The following is a 25,695-nucleotide window of genomic DNA, read 5'->3' as shown; positions in this document are numbered from 1 at the left end:
ATTGTGAAATTGGCGGGAACAGGGGAACATAACCTCAATTGTGAAATTGGCGGGAAGGTAAAACTAAACAAGAGAAATAAAGACGAAATCGTACCTTATTGTGTGATGATATAGAGCTGAGCATAGGGGTTCCAGGAGTTTAAAATAAAACATTTTTGGGTAAAAACTAATTTATTATACTATTTCCAAACAACTATTCACATTGGCACTCTTCACTCCCGCCACACAGATAGCAATATGTGGTGGTGACGTCATCAGAGGAAGTCTGTAACATAAATAGACCTGAGTTAGCCAGCTATGAACAAGAAAATCTCGCGCTTCCCCACTGGCTGGAATAAGCGCGTCCTTGATTGGATGTAAATAGTATCTAAGCGCTCTGATTGGTGGAACCTGAGAGGCCGGCACTCCTTCCTCTCTCTCCCGTCAGATCCGTGCGGGAGGTCAGGGAGATAGGACGTGTGTCGCTCTGAGTTTTACACAATTATTTAAACAATTACGATCTTTTGATATTACTGGAGTAAAATAATTCAATCTAATACGTTAAAATATTTTTTACTAATATTCATTTTAATTACCGTTAATACTATTCTTGTAATTATTTTTCTTAATCTAAATAGAAATTATCGTTACTAGTAGCAGTTAAGCTTTTTAATCATTTAGTTGCTTTTCTAACGTAATATCGTTTCTATAATACCATATTGTAAACATGTCTTACGAAAATATTGAAGTAGATTCTGAACCTGTATATATGGATATGGAGTTGGATCCTGTAAAAATTCTAGGAAGAAACGAGACCTACGTGAGAAAATTCAGGGTATATGGTACTAAGACCACCTTTAAATTCAAACCCCGTCCCTGAAAACATTAATGAAATCGATTGGCTAAGGACGGGATTTTCTAAAATTGTAAATGAAATGAAAGCAAATTGCACTGATTCGGACTACCTCGGATTTACACTTCATAGTCTAAATTTAAAAAGTAAAGATCCGGGCTACGTGGCATTTCGACCAGCTGATCAGGTCAAAGACGATGTCCTTTTCGAAATTTTCGGGGGGATAATTCAAAGTAACGCGGACTCTGTAAAGTCTACCGATACGTTCAAAGTCGAATGTACGCGTGTCAATCTCCCTGTAGGCAGTGGTGGCCTCAGAAGACCTGGCTTGTACAATAATTTTCACGAAGAATGTAAAGCACGAACAGGTATTGTATCGATAGAAAATGTGGACAATCTGTGTCTGCCCCGAGCTATAGTGGTAGCAAAAGCCTACGCCAAAAAAGATCCTCAACTTAAGGCTATACGTGAAGACAAGGGTAAGCGACAAAACTCTTAGAGCCCAAAAACTGATGACTAAAGTCGGGGTCCAAATTTCTGAACAGGGAGCGGGGGTCCCCGAACTTTCAAAATTTCAAGATCACCTCAAAAAATATAATATTACAGTTTACAACTATAACAGTAAGGGGTAGGGACGTGTATTTTAACGGTAATAATGAAAGTGCTTTGTACAAAATTAACCTACTGTATCATAAACGGTCATTATAATGTGATCACATCCCTCACTGCAGCTTTTGCGTGCCATTTTTTTCTGCGAAGCATGCCATGTCCCTTACGACCACAAAGCTGAACACAGATGCTCAAACATCTGTCCTGCGTGTCAGACAGTCTCTCCGCCCTGTAAAGAGGAGCATGGAGGAATAGTTTGCCCAAATTGTAACATAACTCTAAAAAAATCAAATATGTTTCGCGGCTCACCAGGGTGAACGGTGTAAATCTGTTAATAAATGCAAACAATGTCAAAGACTCGTATTTCTGAAACAGCCGTAAATCGAAACACGTGTGCGGGGAAGTGTTTTGTAAAATCTGTAATGATTTCAAGGCCCCAAACCACCAGTGCTACATGCGAGTCGACACAGGCAAGCCCAAAACCGAAGACTTTCTGTTCATCTTTTTCGATCTGGAAACAAGACAGGACGAGTACATTGACGATAAAAGGGTTCATAAAGTAAATCTATGTGTCTCGCAACAATTCTGTTTCAAATGTATCGGTGGTGGAAATTGTGAACATTGTAATACCCGTACTCGAGTCTTTAGACAAGATCCTGTAGTTAAATTCATGGATTATGTGATGGATGTTAGAAAAAAATTCAAAAACGTTTTGTGTAATGGCTCATAACGGCCAGGGCTTTGATTTTCAGTTCATCTTAAAGTACGTACTGGAACAGACAAAATTCACTCCAGAGCTAATTATGCGTGGCACCAAAGTAATTCTCATGGAATTGGACAACGTGAGATTTATCGACTCACTGAACTATTTCCCCATGGCCCTCTCAGCACTCAACAAAGCCTTTGATCTACCCCCAGAGAAGAAGAAGGGTTACTTCCCTCACTTGTTTAACACTCTGGCAAACCAAAACTATGTAGGCCCCATCCCACCCAAGGAATACTACTGCCCTGAATCGATGTTCGAAAAAAGTTATACAGATTTTGAAAATTGGCATAATGACCAGGTCAACAAAAACGTAGTGTTTGATTTCCAAAAAGAACTTATTGAGTATTGTATTTCAGATGTAGACATATTGGCGCAGGCGTGTATAAAATTCAGAGCAATGTTTCTCGAAGAATGTAACGTAGACCCGTTCATGGAAGCCGTCACCATAGCCAGCGCCTGTAACTTGGTGTTTAGACGTAAGTTCTTAAAACCCAATACTATTGGCCTGGTCCCTAACAATGGATACAGACTTGTTGACATGCAATCCCCCATCGCTTTGCAGTGGCTGACTTGGGAGGAGGATCAGCGTGGCATCCGAATCCAGCATGCAGGGCGGGAAAGAGAAGTCAAAATTGCCGGTATGAAAGTAGACGGTTTTGACGGTGAACGCGTGTATGAATTTCAGGGTTGTTATTTCCACGGGTGCCCTAAATGTTACAAGTACGAGAGGGAAGTGCCCTTACCCGACGATCCCTCAGACTCTTTGCATCTGAGGTACGAAAGGACCAAAATCCAAAATAGCTAAACTCCAAAATTCCGGATACGAAGTTATCGAGATGTGGGAGTGTGAATTTAAGAAAATGAAAAAAGATCCTAGATTGGCATACCTAAATTCATTACCAATTCTAAACACGCTCCCACTTAATCCAAGAGACGCCTTCTTTGGTGGTTAGAACAGGCAACGCAAGAACATACCACAAGTGTGCAGAGGGGGAGTCTATACAGTATGTGGACGTATGCTCTCTCTATCCTTTTGTTAATAAATTTAAAATGTATGTAAAATCTCATCCTAAAATCTATGTGGGTGACAGAGAATGTAGGGGGCGAGGCATGCAGGCTGAAGGTCTTCTTAAATGTAAAGTCCTGCCCCCGCTAAAGTTGTACCACCCGGTTCTCCCTACACGCATGAACGATAAATTAATGTTTGTTTTTATGTAGGACGTGTGGGGAGGACATGTACTCGGGTGGACTGTGCCCACACCACGGAAGAGAGAGCATTGACAGGGACATGGACGATGCAGGAAATTAGAAAAGCTGTAGAAAAAGGCTATACCATTTTAGAAATGTACGAATTATGGGAATACGAGGTAGTGACCTATGAGGATGGCGGACTCTTCACAGACTTTGTAAATAAATTTCTAAAAATTAAACAGGAGGCATCGGGCTACCCTTCCTGGTGTCTCACTGATCAGGACAAAGAAACGTACATTAAAAAATATTTTGAACATGAAGGTATCAGACTTGACCAAACAAAAATTGAAAAGAACGCGGGTCTTCGCTCCCTCGCGAAATTAATGCTAAATTCGTTTTGGGGAAAAATTCGGACAGAGAGAGAACCAGACAAAGACATCGATAATACGATCACCCGACACATTTTTTCAAACTACTAACCAGTCCCGGGACACAAGTAAATACGGTTCAAGAAATTAACGAAGAGGTTCTCCTCGTAAATTGGCAAAACATAGAAGAGGTTAGCGAGTTCCCTCAGAACCGTCAACGTCGTCTTGGCCGCTTTTACCACATCTCACGCGAGGTTAAAACTGTATGAAACACTTGGAACAGCTACAATCTCAAGTCCTTTACTATGACACAGACAGTGTACTGTACATACATAAAAACGGCATGTATAAAGTTCCTACCGGTGACTACCTCGGGGAGATGAACCGATGAGTTGGTCGACTACGGTCCCGGGTCATACATTGTAGAATTCGTTTCTGGTGGTCCTAAAACCTATGCCTACTTAGTGTGGTCCACAAATAAAAATTCGTTTAGTTGAAGTTCTGTAAAATAAAAGGTCTCACTCTAAATTTAAAAAACTAGTAAACGTCTAAATTTTGAAAAATTAAAAGAAATGGTGCTTAGTGAAAACGGATCCAACTCTAGAAATAACAGAAAACCGTATTAGACGGACAAAAGACAAAAACATAGTTACCGTAGAAGAGACTAAACTATTTAAAATTACTGGTCCTAAGCGTAAGCGGGAAGGAGAGTATGAGACACTACCGTATGGCTATAGTAAAGTTTCTAAAATATTAGTATTATATAGTATACTTACAGTAGGTGTGTAAATACAGCCTCCTTCACTCTTCTAAACACAGACACCACAAACAATAACCTTCGTAGGTCAATGCTTTTCCCCCTCATCCCTCTTTTAACTTCCTCCCGCGATTGCTCGAGTAGATGCTGCTTCTCCTCCATCACTGACCGAGACTGAACGCTCTCCTCGCAACCGCGTACCCCCCACTACCACACAGCGTCCACTGACTTTCCTGTCGCTGTGCTTGCTACCGGCCCTCGCAGACCCAAAAGCCTGAGTGTGTGTGTGTATGGGCTCTGAGGTCCCGGACAGAGTGGTTGCGATCCTTCAGGTGGCCTAAACTTCCATAATTCCTTGGGATCATGTATGAATGTGTGTGGCAACGAGGCGGGCTAAACCCCATAGATGTACTCTTGCCGTGAATGTGCCGAGAGGTTCGTGGCCTTGGGGTTTGAATGGTGATCCTTCAGGTGGACTAAACCCCATAAATTCCTTGGGATCGAGTGTGAAGTGTGAATGTGTGGGAGATAGCGATGGACCGGTTTCAGCCATGACAAATTACAAATGTATATAGTGTTGATATTACTGTAAAATTGTAAATATTGCTGTAAACACCTATATTTGGTGCAAAGTGTGAGGTCTCAGTGGGGGGAGTCGGTGGTGGTGGGAGAGTAACCGTGGGAGGCAGTGGTGGGTGGTGGGAGAGCACTTCATTCCTCAATCATGGCGTGGAACCCAAAGAGCCTCTATGATCTTTGTCTGCGGCAAATTGCCCAACACCGTTATTGACTTCTTACGATATAACCAGATCCCCGAATCCATCCGTCGGGAAATTAAATCTAAACATCTTGAAAACTGCTTTTGAAATGGTAGCCAGATACAAAGAAGTTTACGCCGGAGGCAGACTACGCAGACTTTTGTCATACGTGTGCTCGAGACCGTTTCAGCTGTTTTGGGAAGAAGTGTCGACAACGCATTACGTCACGAAAGATACATTTTACACAATGCGTAGTTTATGGGAGTGCGCATCGTGTAACAGGCAACTCTTTAAGTATACGACCGGGCGTTTGCATTTGCGATTATTTCCATTGTCTAAGCAACAAGGGATGGGACAGTATTTGATTCACCGGGCGACAACCAGTTACTTCTCTGGACTGGCCCTAAAAAATCAAATACTGTTTAACCTGGGACATCGAGCATGCGAGTGTTCGATGTGGGTGTTCCACAACCACACCACTTAGACGGCTATAAATAACCGGTATACAGATTTCTTTCTTCATTTACAAAATGGACGCTATAGCGAAAGAACTGCACAAACCGGCTAGGAAAAACTATCCCAGACGCCAGGGTTACGCTGAAAGGGACTCAATGATCTATACCAGGCTGACCTAGTAGAGATGATCCCGTATTCAAGGGTGAACAAAGGTTACAAGTTATATATTGACAATGATAAACTGCTTTAGTAAACTTGCGTTTGCCATTCCTTTAAAAAACAAGACCGGTGCAGAAGTCGCGCATGCACTAGAACCTATACTGTCTAAACACAAGATGAAAAACCTTCAGACTGATCAGGGTAAGGAGTGGTACAACACTCACGTCAAAAAGCTAATGGACAAATATAAAATAAACCTTTACTCGACCTACTCACATCTGAAAAAGCTCTATTGTAGAGCGTCTAAACAGAACATTAAAAGAGAAAATGTATAGAAAAATTCACGACACGTGGAAGTTACGAATGGTTCAGTATTCTATCTGATAATAGTCAAGGAGTACAATAATAATGTCCACAGAAACAATCGGTATTATGAAACCAAAAGACGTTAAACAGAAACACGTAAAACAAATCCTTGTCCGTTTAAACAAAACCACAAAAAGAAAACAAAAAATTAAAATCACTAAATTCCAAGCTAAACGATAAGGTAAGGATTAGCAAATACAAAGGAGTTTTTAAAAAAGGTTATCTGCCTAACTGGACAAATGAAGTATTTACAGTATATGCAATAAAAACCTACAAAACCCCGTAACGTACATTCTACAAGACTCTAAAGGTGAAGTATTGAAAGGTGGGTTTTATGAACAAGAACTCCTCAGGTCCAAAACTGGTAATGTATATCTAGTTGAGAAAGTGTTGAGGCGGAAAGGAGACAAAGTACTTGTTAGATTGCAAGGGTTCGATAAAAAACAGTGACACATGGGGTGAAGCAAGCATGACATCACCACACACTGAGTGTGACTGCAACTGCAGTCGTGGGACCGGATGCAGCTGCACCAGCCGCTGCGTGGGAGCGGATGCAGCTGTGCGCTCCAACGTCCAGGAGGGCTACCAGTTCAGCTCTGTTTACTTTAATATACTATGTCATAATAATGTGCAACTTAGTTTATCTTCGACAATGAGACTGATTAGTCAATCTGTGAAAATTACCAGTGAGAAACTTTGACGAGTTTGTAGGTGGTGGTATGAATCGTACAAATAAAAACGGTCCTCTGCTACCTGACACGATTCGCGGATTAATTGTTGGAACCGTCCAATTGCGGTAAAACGAACGTACTGTTTAACCTATTGGTAGATCCTAACGGTTTGAGATTTGAAAAATGTTTACGTGTTTTCAAAATCACTCTACCAACCAAAGTACCAAGCTACTATCCAAGATTATGCCGAAAGAGATCGGATACCACGCGTATGATGACAAATGCATCTGTCATACACCCGAGTGAGGCTAAACAGAATTCAGTAATGATATTCGACGACATAGCCTGTGAAAAACATAACAATATACGAAACTACTTCCACCATGGGTAGACACAAGAATATTGACACATTCTACCTAGGTCAGACCTACAGCCATATACCCAAACAGCTCGTTAGAGACAATGCCAACTTTATCGTACTATTCAAACAAGACGAAACAAACCTTCACCATGCATACAGTGACCACGTCAATACCGATATAGACTTTGAAAAGTTTAAACAAATGTGTGCTCTGGCGTGGAAAGACAGACACGGCTTCCTGGTCATATGCAAGGGACTGTGACATTGATTTAAAGGCAGGTATCGTATCGGAATCGATTAGTTTCATTCAAGATCTATGATGGTAAGGGATATACCACTACAATGACCTCAGAGGTTTATCAAATCCAGGAGATCCAACAAAGTCCATTCAAACCTGTGCAACCTGGTACTATGCCGATAAGAAAAAGTTTTGCGGTAATTACTGTAGCAGACGCGGACCACATGGTTTTCTCTTCAATAGGAGGTGCTGGAGACATAAGCGTGTAGGGATGTACAGTGCTAGTCTACCACCCGTAATCTTGTTAATGATTTCAGCAAGCGAACGGTTCTACAATCGCGATATATGGATAGAGTTTGTGAAAAGAAGTCAAAAACAAAGGGGTACCGCTCGAACTCGTGGTGTACCACGAGGACATGCTAAATAGTACGGTAAGAAATCCACAGAACATGTTATCCAGATTCAGAACCGTTTCCCGATCAATTCGGTCAAATCGTACCGTTGAGAAACGCTCATGGTAGTGTAAACTTTGCGCAGACCTGTATAAGGATGCTCCAGTACGGGTGTAACATACCGCATGCAGCTCGCTGTATTCTAATTACAGAGAGAAACAATACCAATCAGGAACCCTGTCAAGATCTACAATCGTGCTCTAGCTTCAAAGTGCTACATTGACATTAGCTACAACGTAGGTTACGGCCCCGTCCCAGACGGTTTACCGCGAGGTCAAAGGAAGAAAGATTTTGCTGGTGTAAACAATCTTTGTCAAAGTCTGTTTACGACAGAATTTCTCAAATTGGCTTTACCGACCGTACCAATGTACTGCGATAAGTTCGGAATAACACTGCGTGACGGGACTTACTCAATTACAAATACCAAACAGTTTGAGGCTTGGAGGAGTTTTACAGGAGCTAATCCAAGTGAATTCTGGTTACTCAACTCTTACATGATTCACATACACAGTAGGGTGAACAGGACCTATAGAGCATCTGAAACATATATATGGAAAAGCACGTGGAGAGTGACAAGTATACTGTAGCTGAGATACCCCAGTGGAGAGACGGATGGAAAAGGACCTTTGTGTTCAGGGACCCTGATAGACCTGTACAGATACCGAGAACAGTTTACCTAAGAGGGCTAGGTACCGTGGTGTCACTAAAGCAGGTCGTACGCTTTCTAAGAAAGCATAAAAAACGAGCCCTCTTCTTTAGACAGGTTGAACTGCCATAAAGTAGTTAGTATTAAAGTACTAAAACCGAGTCACATTGTCAGTTTAAACAATGGCTTCAAAGGAGAAGGACCTTACTCTCAGTATAACTCGTTTGAGGAAAGCTATAAAGCAAAAGTATAAACAGTTTCAGAGAAGGAACTCTGGCCACAGACGTATTTCTAGAAAAACAGTACAAACCCATCCTGTCAGAGTTACGAAAAACAACAGGATCTGTAAAAACTGAACCGAAAACCGAACCAAAGCAAGAAGAAGAAGAGGAAAATGAAGATGAGGCAGCCGTACAGTTCACTCCGGACGTTATGTCAACCCCCAAAACACCTGCGTTCCTGCAGGACGATGATGTGCTTGAAGCAGGACCGTCGTCACCAGACGTCAGTGATTATACTCAGCACGAAAGAAGGACAACTCTCAGCATCTGCATGGATACAGAACACGTTCTCCCATCCACTAACCATAAGGTACATGACAAGTATGATGAAGGATATGTCAGGTAAACATAGTAAGATCGACCATACGTACGGACCACGCTACGACAACAATACGCTAATGGTAGGAGATAAAGAAGTTATCATTTGGAGATGACGGTAGCATTACTCGTAGGTGAACGGTCCTACAGACCTACACAGGGACTTTATGAATTGCTTTTTAATCGTCTGCCTGATGAACAAACGTTACAACGTAAAACGATATGAGAGCTTACAAGGATATATTGACACTGTCGTCTGCTCACAAAAGAGAAGTTACAATTATAAAAATCACGTGAACCGTAACGCTTCAACGAAATACAAAGTCATTATTTCTCAACTCTTCCCAAAGACCGGTAGCGGGTATAAGGATGTAGGAGCACCAGACCCTATCTACTATGATGACCCAAACGAACTGTGTGACAGACTCAGACTCCTCGTGTCCTCAGCAGAGACCGGTAACACGGGACATAGGAACGAAATAATAAACATTATCGAAGAACTCAAAGAATCAAAGACTATATCAGGTGATGGTAACGCGAGATTCAGATCATTGATGAGATGACCGTCAATAAGTTTGGTCAGAGGCCACAATCTCTGAAGAAGCAAGACATTCAGAGAGTTACGAATACTGTAAACAAAAAGCTAAAGAAAGATGTAAGAAGACTGTACTCTCAAATTGCAATCCTTCAGAATCAAGCGCTTATTCAGCAGAATCAAATAAACAGCTTACAAAATACAAATGAAGAAGTTATAAGACGTCTAGCAGTTCAACTATTTCACTGGATCAATAAGATACACACTACCGTACCTCCAGCTCGCTTCCACGGCGTCTTAGATGTTGATGAAAACACATTATATTGACTGGGATAAGATATTTTATAAAGAGCCAATGTACAGGAGGAGTCTTCATCACTTTGCACAATGAGTGTTGACAAGTTTGGTCATACGGTCCGTGAAGGAAGTAAGAGAGGTCCGCCTGGACCAAGGATTCAGTCTCACCAGTCGACGGCAAACTACGATATCAAGGGCAAGCGGTTATGTAACGTGGCCGACGCCCAGCACAGTCTAGACGCTATAAACCTGCAGACCTTGAAAAATAATGTGGATAGCGCAGTCCTCAAGACTGTGTCTGACCGTTTCGCTTGTATCCAAGAAAAAATGTGATGGACGCTAAAGGTAACAGAATTAGCAACATAGTGATGCTCTACTCTGGACCGATGCTCTGACTCTTCGTCGTCTTGCCTAGGGAGGTACCCCTATAAGGACACGAACAGCAAATATTACAGGTTTGGACAACTACAGGTTGCGCATGATAGGTGATCCCGCGGAGGATACAGATGCAGTGACGCTAAAATATCTTAAAACGAACACTCTAAAAAGAAGTAGTGATGGTAAAGTCTGGGAATGTGATAACAAAAGACTCGGACAGATGGCTGATCCTCTTCTCGCTGGCGACAGTGTAAACCTACAGACTTTGAACAGGAAACTGAATGAAAAAACGCTGGCGATAGACAAGGACACGATCGACGCTAAAAAAGAGGAGACTAGTGAATGTAGCCGATGGTCAAGGACCAAACGATGCCGTTACACTCTCTCAGTGTCAAAATCTATTGCCTGCTACTAAAAGTATTGCGGACGGAAACAGTTATCTTTAATAATTACAGAGTTTCTAATGTTGCCGAACCTAAAGAAGGTACCCGACGCTTGCACTGTAAATTATGTGAAGGAAAGAACACCGGGATACGATAAGGATAAATGGTTATTTGGACGTAAAACGATTAAGTCAAGTAGCTTCTCCGCTGTATGACGGAGATGCTGTTAATAGAGGATACCTTAAAGTGAACACTCCGATACTCGACGGTGACACGTGGAATTGTAGGAATAAAAGATTGAAACTTGTGGGCGACCCTGTCGACATGAGTGACGCTGTGTCTGTTAATTATCTGGTGAGAGTGGTGAGCGAAGTCTTTTACGGTATGTACAAACTACTGGCTCCGACGCTAGACGCTATACACCTAACCGATAAAGACGAGTGGATTAGGTTCAACATTGTCGACCCATACTTTAAAGACCCGGTGAGCAGGGTGAGATCGAAACCGTGATGGTTTTATTTATATGTGAGCAGCTGACATTTTTACCGCCAGTTTACTTTGGAACCTGGCGAGATGAGGTTTCTTGGTATTTATTCTATGTGTAGCTCCTCTGATAGCTGCTAATAAAAACTTTGTTGTACTTGGAGAGATACGGCTATCTCGATACTAATACCTCAGAGCTATCCACAGACATTACACAGGCGGTCATTAGGTTTCAAGAGACGTTCGGCTTGAATGTGACCGGATATGTAAATGAGGAGACGACTAACTTAATGAACCAGCCCAGATGCGGCAATTCGGACGAATTAATAGCGTCTTTCACTGCAAACCCAAACTACGGATGGCGGAAAAACGATATTACCTGGTTTATGTACGGTAGTAATTATCAGTATGACCAACTATGTCGGACTGCATTCGCCCTATTCTCAAGACATTCCAACCTGACCTTCCGGCGGAACCCTATAAACCCCACAATCATTTTAAGTATCGCTCCCAGGAAACATCTTTCGTATTATCTACGGAAAAATTGCAGTAGAGAGTTTGATGGTAGGGGTGGCTTAATGGGTCACGCCTTTCTCCCTATATTGGGGATGAACCAGACAGATGTTCATATGGACGGTGAAGAAGATTGGGATTATACAATGAATCTACCTGCACCTGGAAAAAGTTCATTCTTTTTGGTTCTAGTACACGAAATTGGACACGCTCTAGGTTTGCAACATTCATCACTTTCGTCGTCTATAATGTATCCCTTTTTATTTTGTACCACATGGTATTTCAAATCTTTACCAATTTGATTTAGACAGAGATGATCAAATGGCAATACAGTATATTTACGGACCACCTGTTCCTCCATACACGTCCACCACTACTACTACAACATCTACAACAACCTCGAGCACGGACTACCACTACTACCAGTACCACCACACCCACGTCAACCTCTACGTCCCCTACAATACCTACAGAGTTGGACATTTGTACATTGAGACATAGAATCAATGCATTTTTGATTGTAAAAAATAGATTGTACGCATTTTACGGCAAGTATGTATGGGCTCTGAGTCTGAATCACGCGCTTAGAACACGTGAGGAGTTTACCAATCCTCTAATAATCACCGATTGGTTGCCGTTTTTACCGTCAGACTTTACAAACATTTCGGCTGTGTACCAAAGACCGAACGGAGAGGTGGGCTTTGATTGTGGACAAGACATTGTACATTATTGAGTATCCGTCACTCGTACTTTTAAGACAGAAAAGAATTGATACAATCTTACACTCCAGAATAAATAAAGTGGAACGCAGCGTTGAACAGTAATACAGGTAGGACCTTTATTTTTACCGATGACAAATTTGTTGTAGAACTTAACGAATGCACTCTCAGAGGCACTATGTTGGGTATGAACCAGTAGCGTGTTGCCAGGAGTCCCTGATGGAATTAGAGGAGGTTTCAGATATATAAATGGCCGTCTGTACTTTATAAACAGACAGTCACGTTCTGGAGTACGACGAGTTTACAGGAGTGGTTACAAGATCCGAGGCGGATATCTTTGACGTACTGCAGATCACATGTGTTAGGGAGACCCTGCTCAGGCAACTCTATAACGTATTACGGTATATAAGGGAATAAAATGGGAAAGCACAAAGTAAAGCCAAACAGATTGAAACGAACCGTCAAGCGAGGAAGAGGTCTGGTTTCGAGCGCTTTGCAAAACGCCGGATCGGTCGCTGGAAATCTTTTGAACCGTGCAATTGACGCTCTACCTGTCGAACTCCATTTACCTGGTGGGTACCGATACTGTGGTCCAGGTACGAAATTAGGGGTGAGATTGGCAAGGGGTGATAAGGGTATAAATCCCTTGGACGAATATTGTAAAAATCACGATATAGCGTACTCAAAATACAGGGATTCCGAACACCGAAGAGAAGCCGACAAAGAATTAGCCAAAAGAGCCTGGGAAAGAGTCAAATCGGCAGACGCAAGTATTGGGGAAAGAGCCGCAGCCTTAGCTGTAACAGGAGCCATGAAGACCAAAACAGCCCTCGGTGGAGGGAAGAGGCGGAAGAGCAAGCGAGGGAAGCCCAAACGTAAAGGTCAGGGTATGTACCTCAAGCCGTATCCAAAGAGAGGCGGTGGGGTAAGAAAGAAGAGGAGGTGTTGCAATAAAAAAAAACGTCGATACCAGTAAAACCGTTATCAAATTACGAGCTAGTACACTACGCGAAACTACTTAATATTCCGAATTTCCGTGGAGTTTATATGAGAGACGCTCTAACCCCAAACGCCCGCGATCGTATGAATCGGCCATAATTAATCTGGATAACTCGACCGGTGAAGGTACACATTGGGTTGTGTTACAGGAAAGATAGGTAACAGGGTATTATACTACTTTGACAGTTTTGGTAACCTAAGACCACCAATAGAGCTTATATCATACCTAGGACCAGACGTTAACGTACGGTATAATTACGAGAGAAGACAGAGTGAGGGCTCAGTAGTCTGCGGACACTTGTGTTTAAAGTTTCTCAGCAGTAATGTTTTCACTTAGCGGTTCCTGCTCCACAGGTATCATGGCGAGGTATTTTCCTCCAATGGACGTGAGCGATGGTGATTACGAAATTGGTCTAGTTGACCTCTCCACATACTATACGATTCCAAATATTGAAACGGGAATAAACGATATGTTTTTATTACGGTGACAATAAACAAATCAAGATAGCAGAGGGGTCGTACGAAATTGAAAATATCGAAGAATACATCAAATCCCATTTAGGCGCGGATGTGACATTTAGTCTGAAAGGAAACAATAATACGCTAAAATCCGAAATCACTTGTAATAAAATCATACACTTTGACAGAGAACAGACAATCGCTCCCCTACTAGGGTTCAGTAAAAACCACTTGAGCCAGGCAGGGTACACACATCCGATGTCCCCATAAACATAATGAATGTAAATACTATACGCGTTGAATGCAATATCGCACGAGGATCCTTTCAAAACGGTGTAGAGGGACACGTGCTGCATGAGTTTCTATCCTGAAGTGGCCCCAGGCTATAAAATAGTTGAGAAACCCGCCAATGTAATCTATTTACCGGTGAACGTTCGTAGAGTGAACAACATTTTCCGTAACACTCAAGGACCAGGACGGCAGATTGATTAATTTCCGTAACGATATAGTCTCACTACGCTTGCATATAAGAAAACAATAATGGGTCTAGTATTTAGAGAGTTGCCGAGCCACACACTGGTCAGTAATCACCGAAAGGTGGCAGCGTTAACATCAAAAGAACATAAAGTTTCTAAAGTCTCTAGGCTTTAAGTATGGCGCTTCTATCGATAGAGTCCGGAGCAATGTACGATGAAGTCGTAACGGGGTGGGGAATTTCATACCCATAAACCCGTACGCCTCGTCTACGTTTAAGAATAACGATGAAATCAGAATACCCGATTAGTCAGCAAGACATAATCACAGCACCGTTCGAAAGCTTCATACATGTTAAAGGGACGCTGCAGGCTAAAAAAGCTGACGGCAGTGCTTGCAATGTAAATCTAGTGAACAACCTCGATGGCACATTTATTTGATGAGATTCGTTACGAGTTGAACGGTCAAGTAATCGATAAAACACGCAGTGTCGGCCATAACTACGACGATCAAAGGACTGGTATCTTTTAAGGAAAATGAAAAAATGAGTCTGGCTAACGGAGGGTGGCTCGGGGCGAATAATTCCGCAGACGCTGTTAAAGAGTTCAATTACGCCGTTCCCCGTTAGGACATTGATGGGATTTTTCGAAGATTACAAAAAGGTAGTGGTTAACAGTAAACAAGAGTTGGTTCTTCTGAGAGCCGCCTCTGATAACAATGCTGTAATTTCAGCTGACGCTGCTACTGTTGATCTTGATATAACTGACTTGTACTGGAGGGTTCCTTACATTACAATATCAGACAGCCACAGGTTAAAGCTGTTGCGTATGGTCGAGAAAGATACACTGATTCACCTTCCGTTTCGATCATGGGAAATTCACGAGTACCCCAGTTTGCCCGTTGACAACACGTCATAGTTGGACAATAAAAACGAGTACCCAAAATTGAAAAACCTCGTTACGTGATTTTAGGTTTCCAGACTGGAAGGAAGAACAATTTGAAAAAAGACGCTTCCAGCTTTGATCACTGCGATCTACTCAATATCAAACTGTTTCTGAATTCACAGTACTTCCCGTACGATAACATCCATGGTGATCTACGCATTTTCTACGACATGTTTACCAGATTCCAGAGCTCATACTACCAGATACAAGGTGCCCCTACAGTTGATTTCAACACGTTTAAAAGTAACGTACCTCTCTATGTTATTGACTGCTCCAAGCAGAATGATTCAATAAAAACTGGGCCCCGTAGACGTGCGTCTGGAGTTTGAGACTAAAAACGCTATTGCTGCAAACACTGCGGCTTACTGCTTAGTACTATATGACTCACACCTGGCATACACTCTGCTCACGGGTAACGTTAAGCGGGTGGTGTAGGAGCGGTGGTGGGGTAAAACCCTTATAAATAGCTGAATTTTGTACGTGTGTCTCATTCTGTGTCATGGAGAAGCTAAACAAGTTTTTCTAAACGAGCCTGACTCGGTCGAGGCGACTCGATACTTAACATTAAAGAACGAACTACTCTACAAGGTCGAGGGCATGCGAAGACTCTTTGCTCGCTTTAGACCTACAGTTAGAGTGCCAGTGACTCTTATAGATACGGTCATTTCAAGGAATGCGCGTGGGCACGGCCCGACGCTACGTCAGGTCCTGACACTTGTCAGTGTCACTATATGGATTCATACATTAGGGGTTTCGATTACGATTTTGGATCAGTTAGCTGAAATGAACGATCCGTTTCTTTCGAGATTACAGTTTCTACTTGAAACCCTTCCGTGATACCGCAACACAGGGGCTGTATTGTTTAGGGTGGGGTAATTGTTAGGGTGGGGGTAATTGTTAGGGTGGGGTAATTGTATAAATTGAGCGACTCCTACGCCGACGTACATTACCTACCCAGTGTTGAACGCTTTCGCAACGATGGCGCTATACATTTTTCAGTTATAAGGAAGGAGAAGAGAGGAAATTATTGGGATACTTCGACTGTACTGATTATACATCCTATGCCGACTTTTACGATGTTAAGGACTTTAACAGGATTGAGGTTTGTTTTGAGGTAGTCGATGAGCCCGAGGAATACGACACGGATGATGAAGATAATCCTATTAAACAGGCTCTAAATAGGTATAGAGAGGGTTATAAAAGCCGGAGTGTACACTTCCTTGTGGAAGGACGGAGAAATGAAAACATGTAAATACCTCGACTGTACTAATTTCACACCTAATAGTGAGTTTTATGATGTGACGGGTTTTGACAGGATTAGGGTTAGGTTTTGCAGAGAGGATGATGTGAAGCTGAAAGGGTATAAAAAGGGTATTAAAGCGTATGTACACGCTTCCTTGTGGAAGGACGGAAAATTTAAAAGCGTTTTAAAACCATCAACTGTGCTAATTTAACATCCCATGGCGAACGCCTGGGATGTGAGGGACTGTGACAAAATTGATGTCTCTTTTCACATAGTTCCTTTCACATACGAATGGGAGGAGGAAGTGGAGGGGGAAGAACCACCTGCTAAAAAATCTCATTGGTCAGAATAAGCGCGTCTCTGATTGGTCGAAATGCTCCTGTCTAAAAAGTAAAATTTGAGAATTTACGTCAGAACGTTGAGATGGAGTCGCAGACTATGGACGTGGAACCCACGCGGATTCCAAAACGTAAAGAGCGTATCAATGCGTTTAACCGGGGTTTTTTCTTAGATCTGTCTACTTTTTGGATAGTGATCTTTCAAAATGCGTAATTGTAGGGTTTGTTAAGAATCGGGGTGACTCTCTCGGGGTTCTCTTTAAGGGTTAAAAAGGGGTGCGTTTATTGGTCACACGATGTGTTCAATCAAATCACTCCTCATTTCAATTCCATAACCCTGGCTCTGGAGAATAAAACCAAATTTTATATTAAATCGGACACGGAGGAGGATATCAAGGTCACAAATGTTTTCGGTCGTATGCACGTGTTTCTCTTTGACGGGGAGCATACTTTAACGCTTAACGAGGCCGAATGGACTCAGTTTACAAACAGCCTTCCTCTGATGTACATTGCTCTCAGAGACAATTTTATTATCGAAGAGTCTGTACGGTTTACCATTCACGCACTAGCATCAGGGTTGGTAGAGGAGGACGTATTTGCAAAAGCAGATAGTCAGGGACTCCTCTGCTCCACAGCTCATAAATTAGCTCTTGAAGTGGCCTTGTACAAAACGTTGGCCCAATGGATGTGGCAGTAGTTGAATTTCACGCATTTCAAGGCAATAAAAGACCCTTTATTCTTAAAGAGCTCGCGATCGTGGGAAACTCTTTTCAATGTCAAATTATATTTAAACCACCTTTTCCTAGAGAAACGGTTGAGCGCCAAAAATCGTACAACAGCTCGCTGGCTTGAAGATAACTACCATAAGATTTCTTGGGAGGAGGGTGATTATCCCTACAGAGCTAATGTACTTTCGCACTCTATGCAAACCCCTTTGCCGTGATTTACACGCGTGGGTTGGAGAAGGCAGAGTTCTTGAGAAAGTTTTCACGGTGATGTCCGTGAAACTGGACGATATAGTGTGCGAGGAGGCCGGCAATCCGTGTAGCTGTAAAACAACACACAGGTTTGCTTGCTCGTTGCCACAACATACGTCAACCGAGGATCCCAATGTGAAATGCGCAATGATTGCAGCAAAGTGCCGTTTCGAGATCCTTAACAAACAGCTGCACAATACCAACGCTTATTAGTATCGGCGAGTGATTAGTAAAGGGGCGGAGGGGTTCGGCATTTAGTTGAGAATCCCGACGTGTTGGCTTGAAAGGACTCGCCGACGGGTCACATTGAAAGGCTTCACCGAGTAAAGTGACTTTTGACTGTAGGTTAGATACGAAAAATTCTAGAGCGGGGTGAATGATTGGTAAGCTCCTAAGGCTGGCGTAAAACCTGTAAGTCCTGGGGCTCTTTACTGCTCTTACGGCAGGCCTAAACTCCGTAAGACCGGGAGCAGTTTGTGTGTGTGTGTGTGTGACAGATACCTCTATGGCAGGCCTAAACTCCGTAAGTCCAGGGGTATGTACCTCGCTCTAGAATGCTGTAAAAAATAAAAAAATAAAAAAATGTAAAATTCTCCGGTAAGTTTTTGAGTCACATTGAAAGGCTTCACCGAGTAAAGTGGCTATTGAAACTTACAGGAGACAAAAATATGTTGAGGAGCGATACATTGTAATGGAGTGAATCGCTATCGTGTACAGCGGTGGTTGGGGCTGTACACAAATACTGGTCACATTGAAAGGCTTCACCGAGTAAAGTGATTAGTAAAGTGAAAGAGTGAGAATAGGCCTACTGGGGAAACTCACTATAATCAAAAACGCACTGGGACCCCTACGGCCTAGCCATTCTGGCTTACCGTGGTGTGGAAACGTGGGTCACAAATTGCAGTTAATGCGGTGCAAGTGCGAGTCTCGGTGGGGGGAGAGGCGTCCGCGTATAAAAGCGCGGTGCATCGGCTGCAGCTGCACTTGCTGTGATAGCTTTGCTATGTCTGTGGCAACTAGTTTTACCGTTTTCGCCATGTTGCTGTTGGTGGTGGCTGGCAACGATCTCGAGGTAATTATTGTTTTGATTATTTATTGTTCTATCGAGTTGTCCCTCAACACTGTTTTCTAACTTGTAAAGTGTTTTTTTAGGAACAACCATCCACTTCAAACGGTTTTGCGCAGGAGTCAAACCGATCCCTGTGCCCGGGGCTATCCGGGATCGATACTTTACTACGGATAGCGGGTCTATAGTCCATCTGAATATGGTTAGCTCACATTTCAATACTCTAATTTTTACTCCTTAGGTGTGTGGCAGCTTTTTTCTAACTTTATTTTTCTCTTTTTCAGAATAATGGTGATGATCGGGCTACACTTCCTGTCCTTCAGCGTGAGGTGACCAGGGTCAGTACACTATTGTTACCGTTGTATTGTACTAATTACGCATTACTGCAGTCCCTATAATCGAACTCTATTTCAGAACGAGTACGAGGCTCAGATCCAGAGGATGTTCAGGGTTCATGGGCAATGGGTGACCACTCGACGCGGCCGACTGCATGTCATAAGCGCCGGTATTGAAGAGGTGATTACCAATTATCCTATTTTCCATTCGTGCAGTATTCGTGTCTGCTAAGTCCCGCAACCGGTGGCGGGACCCGCCATGTATTAATTCACTTGTGCTTTAGGATGAGTCTCAACCATCGACTCTCGGGGTGGACCGGTGATGCTAACCCAAACATCACTCTCCCCTCTGACATCTCTGAGGAGAGTCTAATCGCTGCTGCCGATAGGGCTATAGCCGAGGCGTCGACTTTTCCCGACGAGGCGACTCAAAGGGTGGTGATGGAGGAAATCTAATTCCAGCTCAGATGAGGCGATTTCGGTTAGTATATAGGGCATTCATATTATATTGCAGGTTTCGCTCTGTTTACAGAATCAAAAAAATGGATATTTCTTGTTGACAGTTGAGTACTTCTTGGGACTTCCGACGCAAACCCCTCGACCCGGAGACAGTCCTCTGAGGATCTCTCTCAGTTCTATCGGAGGTTGAATCAGTCTACTCCACCAACAGTCTCGCCCATCAGTAGTGGCTCCTTCCACTCTGGTTTCTCCCCCGACCCCACCTCACAGGAGTCCCTCATATCCATGGAAGTGGCTGCCGGCTCGCCACCCCTCCTCTCACCATCTGCAGTACGTTTCATTCCCTACATTATCCATGCCACTACGTAGTGTTTCATCTGTTTAATTCGTTACCTATGTTACAGGACATAGATCCCCAATGGGAGGCAATGAGGGCGGTGTCAAGGTCCCTGAGTATAGTCGCTCAGGTGCAGGGCATCAGTGAGGGGGCCGTCTACGACACCGAACGGTGGATGGTGCGGAGACCCGAGGAGGAGGAGTTTCCGTGCCGCCGCTCCAGCCGCTTGGGAGGAAACCCGCGAACGGTGGATGGTGCGGAGACCCGAGGAGGAGTTCCGTGCCGCCGCTCCAGCCGCTTGGGAGGAAAATCCGCAGCATCCTCGCGGATTTCCTATACGAGACGGCTACCCGCATGGAGGAGGACTCCCGACGTAGAAACACCGCTGTGCCGTCCAACGGATCAACCCCTGCCACTCAACCCCGCGAAGTGTCCTGCCCCGTTTGCTTTGCGAATCTACCAAACAATCGCTCTTCGACTGTGTGGGCATACACTCTTGCGTCCATGCTCCAACAGAGTGGGGGATAGATGCCCCCACGTGCCGTGAGCTGATTGTGGGAAGATTCACAATATATCTCCCCAGGTAGATCTCTCTCTACCTCTATCTTAATTATTCAATTGGCTTCACATTCAAAATTTATATTCCAAATTCCAAAGGGACGGGACATTTATCCAGTCGTAGGATGTCTACCAGTTCTCTGGACCGATTCTTATACTGGATAATGTTTAACCTGGGTACTATACGTAGTGCGGATGTTCCGAAACCACATCCAGGCCCACATCAACTCACCGCATCACACAATAAGGTACGATTCGTCTTTATTTCTCTTGTTTAGTTTACCTTCCCGCCAAATTTCACAATTGAGGTTATGTTCCCCTGTTCCCGCCAATTTCACAATTGAGGTTATGTTCTACTGTTCCCGCCAACTGGGCGCAGCCATCTAAGAAAGTGAGGTTAGGTTACCCTGTTCCCGCCAATTCATCATGGGCGCAGCCATATTGAATACGCGGGAAACCAAGAAAGTGAGGTTAGGTTACCCTGTTCCCGCCCAATTTTTCCCGCCCTCGCCGCCATATTGGAATTCCCTCCGTCCCCTCGTTTCTCCCTCACCGGACCCAACAAAATCACCGATTTTACCGAAAAACAACGATTTTGGACACCCCAAATCACCGATTTTTACCGAAAAACAACGATTTTGACACCCAAATCACCGATTTTACCGAAAAACACGATAATTTCGACAGAATTTGGAACATTTTTCATAGGATAAGAGTGTGAGCAGGGAATTTCTCCCGCACATGAAGGGATTTCTCCAGCAAATGAGGGAATTTCTCCCTCCCATAAGAGCCCCCATGTTAGCGCTCGATCCGCGGGAGGTCTACTATTGAAGTAAAGTATTTTCTACCATATATCTCCTTTTTGAGTAAATTGCAAAAATATATATAGAGTTCAATCTGTTTTTGTATTTTAATTTAGGAGGTTTTTTGGAATTACAAATGGAAAAAGAAAAAGTAAAAAACAAATTTCAAAGTACAGCCTTAATAAAAAATTGAAAATTTTGTTTTTGCTTATAAAAAAAATATACCAAAATGACCTCCAAAAGTTTTTAAATGGAAAGCATTTTATAAATTTCACTTTCCAAAAACTATTTTATTTTTGTAGAGTATATTTTTATACTTTTACTATTATACACCACTTGATGCTAAATTTCAGGATGAAAAGTTTCATGTCACTTGATACAACCACAACTCTAGAATAAAATCAAAAATAAACAAAATACTAGCGTTTGACATAGAAATGCTGCAAACTGTATTTGCAATGGAAGTCTTTTTTTCGAACCATAAAGTATTAAACCAGTTTTGAAGATGTTCTTGTTGAGGAAGAAATTCTGAACGCAGTGAAGTAGCCAAAACTTTTTCCTGAACAAAAGTTCTCGTATCAAAAGCAGAAGGCAAAATCCCGTAATTTTTGCATTTTGTCAAAGTGGGCGAGCAGAAACAGCAAACTACCAATGTTTTCTTCAATTTGTAACTTTGTAATTTCACCCTGTAATTTTTACACATTATTATGCAATAAAAAATACACCAAATTAAACTGTGAAACATCTCAATTAATCTGATATATAATATGTCTTTACTTAAATCATATTTTTGATACCAAAAGTCTAATTATAAAAATAACTACAAAAACAACTAGAGACTAGTCACTTAAAATTGTAAAAACATTTTTAAGCGCTTAGCCACAAGTCATTTGACAGATCCAAGGTTAATTTGCTAACATATTTTATAAGGCCAGCTAAAAACATATCACTTGTTTACATTCTGTTTGTATCACTGATTTTCTTACATATTTCATGAGTATAACTATTGACTACTAAAAACATATGTTTGCCTATACGCTAAAAATTGTTGGAACAACCGTATCATTTGTTTACATTCTGTTTGTATCACTGATTTTCTTACATATTTCATGGAGTATACCTATTGACTACTAAAACATATGTTTGCCCATACGCTAAAATTGTTGGAACAACCGTATCATTTGTTTACATTCTGTTTGTATCACTGATTTTCTTACATATTTCATGAGTATACCTATTGACTACTAAAAACATATGTTTGCCTATACGCTAAAATTGTTGGAACAACCGTATCATTTGTTTACATTCTGTTTGTATCACTGATTTTCTTACATATTTCATGAGTATACCTATTGACTACTAAAACATATGTTTGCCTATACGCTAAAATTGTTGGAACAACCGTATCATTTGTTTTACATTCTGTTTGTATCACTGATTTTCTTACATATTTCATGAGTATAACTATTGACTACTAAAACATATGTTTGCCCTATACGCTAAAAATTGTTGGAACAACCGTATCACTTGTTTACATTCTGTTTGTATCACTGATTTTTCTTACATATTTCATGAGTATACATATTTACTACTAAAACATATGTTTGCCTATACGCTAAAATTGTTGGAACAACCGTATCACTTGTTTACATTCTGTTTGTATCACTGATTTTCTTACATATTTCATGAGTATAACTATTGACTACTAAAACATATGTTTGCCTATACGCTAAAATTGTTGGAACAACCGTATCACTTGTTTACATTCTGTTTGTATCACTGATTTTCTTACATATTTCATGAGTATAACTATTGACTACTAAAACATATGTTTGCTTATACGCTAAAATTGTTTGGAACAACCGTATCATTTGTGATTAAGCTTATGGGAGGAAAAAAGTAAAAGTGCATCTTTCATAGTCAGCTGTCTGCTCTAAAGACTTTTGTTTAAAAACTTCCCAGAGAACATAAAAGACTCATAATAATTGTATGTGACATAACAGATGTTTTTATTTCCTTTGTTTTACGCAACAAATTATGCTGAGCCAAAATTTTTGTTTATAGGCATCTACTGATTTGTGTGAAAATGAACCTAAATTATTTTCAATTGAAAAACACCAGTCAGACTAAGTATTTGAAGGTCTATTTTTATATATTTTAATTACTATACGTATACTACATTTTATGGGGAAAATATTATTTTTAAAAAAACGCATGTGCGTAAAAGAGTTATATTTTCTCTTTATAATATGCAAGATGCTTCAGCGTTGAAGATTTCCATACTGGGTCGGTAGTAATTTATAAAAGGAATGGGTACCAGAGTACTTAATCGGATTAAGAACGAGGCTCATACTAATTCTTTGAACTTATGTGATTAGATTAGGCCGGCCATAGGTGTTCTCTATGTCAGATTGGAGGTTTAAGACCCCATCCTGTTCATCAACTCACAGGCCGCATTTATTTGCCACTCAGCCTGTCAGGCCACTATGTGTGGCCCACTGTATTTAAGATTCAATCCTTATCCAGTTGTGGCTGGAAAATGCTGTAGTCTCTCAGTCAAATAAGGAACTAAATAAATATTTTCTAATTACAGTACTTTTTCCATAGTAGACAAAGTTTTCAGTAGGTTTTCTTTTAAAGCCAAGTGTGTTTGCCCACTGTAGCTGCTAGAGTGTATCCTTTCAATTTATTAAAATGCTAGTCCCATTTTGTGGAGCCAAACCTCAAAATATGGAGATGAGTTTTACATATTATTGATACCAGAGCCCTACTTTAGACCAATTTTATTTCCCAAAATAAAAGTACTTTTAAAATATATCAACTAATACTGTACCATAAATAAATACTAATTGGTACGTTTAAATAATAAATATCCAATCAAAAAAATTAAAACTGATAAACTTTCCTAAAACCTGTTTGAGAATTTAATTTAAATCTGTCATATAAGGAAGCCTAAGGTAAAATACTGCCATTTTAATACGAGTCCCAAGTCATGTAAGCACCGAGTAGTATCGCAGAACCCCAGCTGTCCGTTGAACTGAGAGGACAACTGCCTGTAATTCCACCAGAGCTTAGCAAGAGATCTATTGGCCCACACTGAATAGCTTGCCGAGTGCAAAAGATTAAACAAAGGATATGTCGGAGGGTTGAAATCAGGAATTTCCTTTCTCCATGAAGAAAATTCACTATTGTCTATTTTTTCAGATTTCATGGCATAAAAGTTGCCAAGGCAGCACTCACCATTACACAAAAGATGGTGAAGTAAATTCTGTACCTCAATATCTCTGGCTCATGGGAGCAATAAAACAGTAACTATAACCTGAAAATTTTAGCTCCAAATAAGTTCCAATTAGTAATTTCTACTGCCCTCTATGTTACACACACAGCTGGCAGCAGACTGACCTGTTTACTATCGTACGAGTTTGACCGCCATCGCCCTGCGACTGCTGCCAGGTGTGCACCATGGTCGCGTACTCTCCACCCTTAGCCAGCAGCTCCTCGTGAGTTCCTCGCTCCACAATGCTGCCATCTTTCATCACGCAGATCTCATCACAACGGTTTCAAGAACTGGAATAGAAACAAAACCTGAATCTAACAAGAATTTCCTACACCAAATTAATAATTTTACATGGCTATAAATCAATAACACTCAACAAAGGTAGTTGGGTGCAGGAATTCTGACCTGTATTTGGTGGGTGACAAAAATGACAGATTTGTGCTTCAGTGCCTCCAAGATGTACTTTTTGAAGATGTGGGCTCCCGACTTGAGCGTCCCACTGCACTCAGAGGGTCGTCCAGGAAGTATATGTCTCTGTCAACATAGCGTAAACAAGATTGTCAAAATAAAGTATTAAATCCTATATTTAAATAAGCACAAAATCATACAATATTTATCATTATGTTATAAAAAAGATACAATACTTTCAGCATTTCCTGTGCTAGTTGAACACAAATCATCTCCCTAGTGTAGTGAAATACCATGGACAATAATAATTAAATGTTGAAATATAGACAAAGATCTTGTGAAATTTTTAAATTGATAAACATGTGATAAGATGATGAAGGTTATTGCCACTGTCACTCTTTCCACCAACACAAGCTTTGTAACATGTAACTAATAAAAATGTGTTTTTTTTTATTTTTTAAGCTTATATTGGTCTCTTGTA

The 25,695-nt window shown here is 41.5% G+C and overlaps 1 protein-coding gene across 1 annotated transcript in view; it reads right to left on the bottom strand.

Annotated features, from left to right (window-relative positions):
- LOC124372821 (ATP-binding cassette sub-family C member 5-like) overlaps positions 1–25,065 on the bottom strand; it is a gene marked incomplete at its 3' end in the record, with an annotated part of 48,481 nt that extends 23,416 nt beyond the window's left edge. The window contains exon 1 of the mRNA XM_046831226.1: positions 24,932–25,065. Within this exon, the coding sequence (XP_046687182.1) occupies positions 24,932–25,065 (134 nt within the window). The remainder of the gene's footprint in view (positions 1–24,931) is intronic.
- Positions 25,066–25,695: the final 630 nt, after the last annotated feature.

This window comes from Homalodisca vitripennis, unplaced genomic scaffold, assembly GCF_021130785.1.
Source record: "Homalodisca vitripennis isolate AUS2020 unplaced genomic scaffold, UT_GWSS_2.1 ScUCBcl_4125;HRSCAF=10110, whole genome shotgun sequence".
NCBI classification, from domain to species: Eukaryota; Metazoa; Arthropoda; class Insecta; order Hemiptera; family Cicadellidae; genus Homalodisca; species Homalodisca vitripennis.
This window is presented reverse-complemented; position numbering and strand designations above follow the sequence as displayed.